This window comes from Belonocnema kinseyi, chromosome 5 (genome assembly GCF_010883055.1).
Source record: "Belonocnema kinseyi isolate 2016_QV_RU_SX_M_011 chromosome 5, B_treatae_v1, whole genome shotgun sequence".
Taxonomy (NCBI): domain Eukaryota; kingdom Metazoa; phylum Arthropoda; class Insecta; order Hymenoptera; family Cynipidae; genus Belonocnema; species Belonocnema kinseyi.
In genome coordinates, this window is record NC_046661.1 from 111,273,371 (window position 1) to 111,280,466 (window position 7,096).

At 28.2% G+C, this 7,096-nt stretch overlaps 1 protein-coding gene across 1 annotated transcript in view; it reads left to right on the forward strand.

Moving 5' to 3' along the window:
• Positions 1 to 7,096, forward strand: part of LOC117172695 (unc-112-related protein) — a 208,235-nt gene that overhangs the window by 181,878 nt on the left and 19,261 nt on the right. The window contains exon 2 of the mRNA XM_033360847.1: positions 5,233 to 5,466. Within this exon, the coding sequence (XP_033216738.1) occupies positions 5,233 to 5,466 (234 nt within the window). The remainder of the gene's footprint in view (positions 1 to 5,232; positions 5,467 to 7,096) is intronic.

The window sequence follows — 7,096 nt, forward strand, 5'->3', positions numbered from 1 at the left end:
TATGTATATATGGAAAAAGACCGACGACAATGAAGCGAACTGGTTTTTTTCTCCATATTTCGAGGGGATGAAACCCTTGAGTTACCCGACACTCTTATTCTGTATAAGGGTTGTCTCCTCACTACTGACTACTCTACTTCTCTCAGTCTTGAAACTGTGCAGAGAGAGGACTTTTAAGTTCTGGAATCTATCTCCCCATTTTACATACACTTTGGGCTTAAAGCTCATTTAATTATGATTTACATACCTTCATTAGTTCATGTATCTGAAGCTCGCAACGTTGAAAAATAAAAAATTTCTTTTTAATTATTGAAATACGTTTTTTTGAAATAAAATAAAGTAATAAATTATTTTAAACATCAATTACGCTATTTCAGATCTAAGTTTTACCCGTCCACACCCTCGAATGTATAATTTGTTTATTTTTTTATTATTTTATAATTGGCCCTAAAAGCGCGGTTCTAGAATTTGATTTTGCAAATTACTTGTATTCAATAATCGAACAACAGCCAAAAAAGGTTTGATCCCAATAGTCCTGCTGAAAAACTGACACTTAAAAAATTGGTTGAATTAAAAAATGTATACAAATAAAAAAATGCTAACATATATTTCTAAACACTCTTCTCGGATTTTATTTCACAAATCGTTAGTATTTATTTAAGGGTAACATCAACAAAAGATTAATTCGAATACCACTACCACAAGATAGCTATTAAACAAAATTTAATTTATTAAAAAAATGATTAAATTAAAAAAAATAGTAAAAACGTTTAAAAATTATAATTTTCCTCTAAATGCTTGATTATACGATTTATTTTAAAAAGTACCTGTATTTGATATCGAACAACAGCAGAAACAAGTTTCATTCTAATATCCCTGTGGAAAACTGTAATTTTTAAAAATTGATGGAATTAAAAAATGTATTTAAAAACGCTAAAATATACTTCTAAACAAATGACTCTCGGATTTTATTAAACAAATTTCTAGTATTAAATTGAGTGAAACACGTCCATAAAATAAATTGATTAAATATAAAAAATTATTATATTTAAATATAATAGTTAAATTGAAAAAAAATTGGTTACATTTTTAAAAAAGTCTAATTTTCTTGTAAACGCTTGATTCTTGGATTTTATTTCACCGATTACTTGTGATTGATGCCTGACAGCACCAAAGAAAAATTTGAACCCTGCATTCCTATTGGAAGAATGACAATTAAAAAAATGTTTTGAATTAAAACAAATTAAAATAAAAAAAGTCTTATATATGTACTTCTATAAAACTAACGGTTTGTATTTTATTTCACAAATTTCTGGAATTTGATTGAGGGCCACACTAACAACAGATATATCCCAATATCTCTACAACAAGACTGCTATTAAACAAACTGGATTAAATTTAAAAAAAATGGTTAAACTTGCAAAGATATGTTAAATTAGAAAAAATATATAATTTTCTTCTAAGCGCTTGATTCTCGGATTTTATTTCACAGATTATACTTCCATTTGATATCTAATAACAGCAAAGAAAGTTTTATGTCAATATCCCTGCTTGAAGACTTCCTTTTTAGAAAGTTGATTAAATTTTGAAAAGCTGTAATAATTTAAAGAAAGAAAACAGGCAAAATTATTTTTCTCAATATCCCTACTGCGATTGATCCATCGTGATAAAAAGAAATTCTTCCGGTAGGGATATTGTGATGAAACTTTTACAAAAAAAAAAAATATTTTTCGTTTATAAACGTTGTGAAGTTCAGTTTCATAATTAGTTTTTAACTTCATTTTGATTAGTCATTTTTGGTTGTGAACTTTGTGATCGGATCTTGAGCGAAGTTTTGAAAAAAATTGTCACGTTCGAGATGTAAATAAGGGGTTTAAATATTCATTTAATAAACTTTTTTTTGAACAGTTGCTAAATTATCACAATCTGACGTTAATTTCTAAAGATATTTGTTTTCAACGTTTATTTTCAACGTCTTGTTCGAATATTGTAAAATTTGTCAATGCTCGAGATCCAGAAAAGTATTTAAATATTCACGTTAAAAACGTTGTTTGGAATTTTTTTAATCTTAGTGTTTAATGTAAATTTTTGGTTCATTTTCTTCTGGTTGATTGGATCTGAAATTTCGAGAACAGCTTATTATAATAAAAAAAATGGTAAATTTTATTTGAAATTAAAAATCACATTTTGAGAAAATTATACACCAACGACAGACAAGTAAATGAAGTTTCGACAGCTTACACTAAACACACACCTTAACAGGGACTTTTACGGCTGCTGCCTACGTTAAATCACGCGAACCTTAACGATCGTTAAAGTTGTGACGCCTTTTTCCAATTTCACGTGATTTTAATCAGCATAAAAGCCCCATTAGTTTTATTATTGTTTAATTCATGTTTTTAAATTAAATTGTGTCCTTAAAATAGATAGACAATGATTCTCGATCTTACTGTTTTTTCCTCAATCTCAAGACTTTATATTTTTCTCCTATTGTTCTCTTTTCTTATTTTTTAATTCATATATATTTTTAATTCCTATAATTTATAACTTTTTTGCTTCAAAATTTTAGTACACCAAACTCTCGCTTTCTGTGAAGTGTGGGGGTTGGTTTCAAATGGCCTTTCACTGATTTAGGGGTAATAGAAACGTAAACAGTGAGGACTGCCTGATTCGTTTTCAATTGGAATATACTTGAGCCAGCAGCTCTAGGAAGGGCGTGAACGGGGTGACTGAAAGTGAGAGTTTGATGTATTTGGCTTGAAGTTGAATTATTTTGTTGAAAATTAAAGTATTTTCTTTAAAAAACCTTTTTAGATTGAAAATTTATCTTTTTTATTTAAAAGTTAATTTTTTCATCGAAAAGTCTACTATTATATTTTTGGTTCAGAAATGATCTATTTTGGGTTAAAGTTTTACTATTTGATTGAAAATGTAATTATGTGTTTTGTTGATAATTCAACTGTTTTGTTCAAACTGTTCAACTGTTTTTATTGAATATTCATCTTTCGAGATGGACAGTTCTTCTCTTGGGATTAAATATTCATCTTTTGTAAAAAAGTTATCTTGTTGAATTGAAAGTTAATTCTTTTTCTTTGAGAAGTCATTCATCGTTTGGGACAAAATTCATTTATTTAAATGAAAATTCGTCTTTTTGATGAAAAAATCGACCTTTTGGATAGAAATTTCATCGTTCTGTAAAAAATTCGACTGTTTGATTAAAAATGCAACTATTTGCATAACAATTTAACTATTTTGTTAAAAATTGAACTATTTTCTTTAAAAGTAATTTTTCGGTTGAAATTCAACTGTTTTGTTGAATATTCGTCATTCTGGATAGAAAGCTCGTGCTTGTTTGATTCAAAATTTATCTTTGAGTAGAAAAGTCATCTATTTTGTTCCAAAATTCACATTTCTCGGTCCCCCTGTGTTGTGAGTGATGTATGCTGTGAAATTATCATCTACTCATTAGTAAAACCATTATTACCAAAATCGTCTTTGACAAAAATTACTTTTTTTTAGTTCCGCTGGGAATCGAACCCTGGTCTTCCGATTGCCCAATTGTGTGATTTTATCCACTTACTCGATCGGCAAGTTGAAAATCTGGATTCGATTCTCAGCGGAGCTAAAAGGAAGATCTTTTTGTGAATGATTTTTTCAATAATAGTTATTATTAAAAAGACCAGATGATCGAACAGAATTTAAGATTTAAGAATTTTTTAAAAGAATTTAATTATTCACACAGGCTGATAATCTGTAAGATCAGTGCCAGTAAAATTTTATTTTATGAACATTAATTAAATATCGGTTTTCAGGTCTAATTTCTAAACGTTTTAATCATCAAATTAGGCGAGAAGATTGTTTACATTTATATCAGCAATAAATTTAAATGAAAAGTGGGTGTGAAAATTTACCAGCGAGTCGTTTACAAGGAAATGGCGTGAAATCACGCAGGATTAACGTCGATTAATATCACTGAATTCGCGTTGGAATTCACCCTATTGACTATTCGTTTAGGGTGATAAAAATGCGCATGAAAATTAGGGTTGTCGTGTCACTTTCCGCATCATGCATACACCCTCTGTCCTGCCTTATTTACCCTTCAATAAAGACTCAATTTTGCTCTCTCATGATAGACATGAGATTCTTTAAAAAAATTATAAGCCCAACATTAAAAAAATTCTTTTTGAATACTTGCTATAAATATCATTAATCAGTACACAAAAAATAATGTTATTAAAGTTATTTAAAACGCAATCTGCATGATTATCAGGGTTGGTAACGACCAATCATTAGAAAAGATTTTTTCATTAAGGTTATATGATACTTCATTAGTACGATTCCTACTATACCGACATTTATTTCGTAATAAGTTATAACTTATGTCTACGTGAACTGAAATACGGTGTATCTAGTATCTTATTTGAGAAATTAAATAAAAAATATTTAAGAATGCTCGTATATTCTTTAAATTTAGAATTAAAACTATTTTTAAACAGATTTTTTTGTTCTAATTTCAAAACTTTAACAGTACACAAACGTTTCTTAGTTCCTTGGATTAAATAATAGTCGGCATGGTAGAAATTTTATAACGTGAGTATCACATGGCCTTAATATTAAAATAGAGCTTCTACTGTATCGATTTGAGGTTAAACCTTCAAATTCAGAATAATTATACGTTATTTCAGATTACATGGCGATTTTACTTATTTTTGAAATTCTAAAATGTTCTGTAAAAAAAAAATTTCGGTCCACTGCAAAACAGAACCCAGGTTTTCCGATTGGCAGTCGGTTGCATAGCCACTAACTAAGTTAGGACTCAACTTCAACGGAAAAGATTTTTGTTAACTGTAAAATAACACTTTTTTATCTAAAATTTAGTTTCGTGGCCCATTCTATATCAAATCTATTCTGTTTAGTACTAAAAAAAGTAACATAAGTAGGGTCGTAAGACTATGAAAGCATATTATTTTTGTATAAAACTATTTTTGTATAAAACTATTTTTATTTAGAAAAGTCTACCAGTTGAATTCAATTAAATATTCGAATAATTTTGCTATTGAATTTTGTCAAAGAACAAGTTAGTTATTTGAAAAAATAGTAAAGTAATTAATTTGGGGCTGATCGAATTTTGCCAACAGAATAATGGAAAAATTAAATTGTTATATAATTTATTCAAATTTTCTTTAATTTGATCTATTTATTTATTTATCAGTATATTGCTGTGTATTTCAGATGTTCAAATGGACTGGTCAGATCACGCTTTATGGTGGCCAGCAAGAAATCATTGGTTGACAAGAACGAGAAGCACTTTGGACCAATATGGTGTAGCTGCAGATGCACTTTTGCATTTCACACCAATGCACAAAACTCTCAGGGTCCAACTTCCAGATATGCGTTATCTTGACTGCCGTGTTGACTTCTCTGTAAAAACATTCAACGCTGTTATCAATCTCTGCAAAAATTTTGGTAAGTACTTTAAACATTTTTTTAAATAGTTACCTTGAAGGGCACGTGATCCTTACTTTGTCAACATTTTTTTTATCATACCAATTCCACACGAAATAATATATTGAGCTGAAAGTTTGAAAAAATAAAGAAAAGTGATTAATTAACGTTTATGTACTAATAAATTTTGACATACTAACAAATTTCCAAAAATTCTTATTTTCTTTATATTTCTAGAAATTTATTAGTATACAAACGTTCCTTAGTTCCTTTTCTTTATTTTCCCAAATTTTTGGCTCGATATATGATTTCGTATGGAATTGATATGATGCAAAAAAATTTTTGGTAATGTAGGAATCGGCCACATTTATCCGATTCTTACCTTCTTAATGCCTTTTATTTAATTTCCCAATGTTTCAACTGAATGTCGCATTTTGTTTAGATTGGGTTGTCGAAAAAACAAAAAAATACATAATACTAAAAATATCTTTTTCTAGTTACCTTTTGTAAAGGAAATGTTAAATGGATAATTACTTTGCCAGTAAACTCAATTGTTTTTAAATTTTACAATATAACAAAGAATCCTGTAAAATCCCTTTAATTTCTAATCATTTAAAAGTAATTGAAATTGTATTTGAAATATTTAAATACCTCATTCATTTGTAAATACCGAGATAAATACCTCATTTGAAGTTTTTTTTTTGTAATTAATTTAATTTCCACGACCTTCTTTAAAATTCTTCATTCTTAAAGGATTCATATCCACATTTATTAAAGAGGTGTTATTTTAAAAAATGCTTTAAAATAATGTGGAAAAAAATGTAATTTAATTTGATTATTAAGGTAGGTAGTTAAATGTTTTTCAAAGTTTTTTTAAATTGCACTTTCTAAATTCAAAATTGATCAATTTCGAAGACTATAATTAAAAATCGTTCAATTACAAGCACTAAATCGAAAAGAAAAATAAATAAAATTCCAAATTTAATTAAACGCAAAAAATACACGAAATTGGTAGTTTTCAGCATCGAACAAGTAATTGTTCATGAAGGTGGAAGGAATGAAAAATCCTCTTCCAGTCACGCGAAGGTCAAAGAGTCCAGGAAGCTTGAAATGTATCACCCTGTTGACTGTTACTTTTTAATTGCAAAACTGGGTTAAAGTCGTAATAATAGATTCAAATTATTATCTTTTTAATTACCTAGTCTCATTCTTTTATTTATTAGTACTTTTTAAAAATTATTACTTCTTTTAAGGAGAAAATCTCGGCCAATTCTTTTTTATATTTATGGTACAGGAAAGTTTCTCTTAATTCACTTGATTTTAAATATTCTAATATCTTCTTCCAGCTTTAATCCTAAACAATTTCGCATTAACCATTTTACGATTCTGGATCCCAATTTCAATTTTAAACTCTTAGTGGACATTTTAATGGTATTTTCAGGGATCACAGCCAGTCCCCTTTTCCCACTATTTTTCTAAAAATCCTCCATAATCCCTGTATTTGAGAATGTTGCCCATTTTTCCTCTTTTTTCAAAGCTACAATTAATTTTTTAAGAATCATAAGAAACTCGCAGTCATTAATAACAAAAATTATGAGTAGTTTAGAGAGACTACGATCGAAAGAAAAAAGACAAAAGCAAAAATATTGTC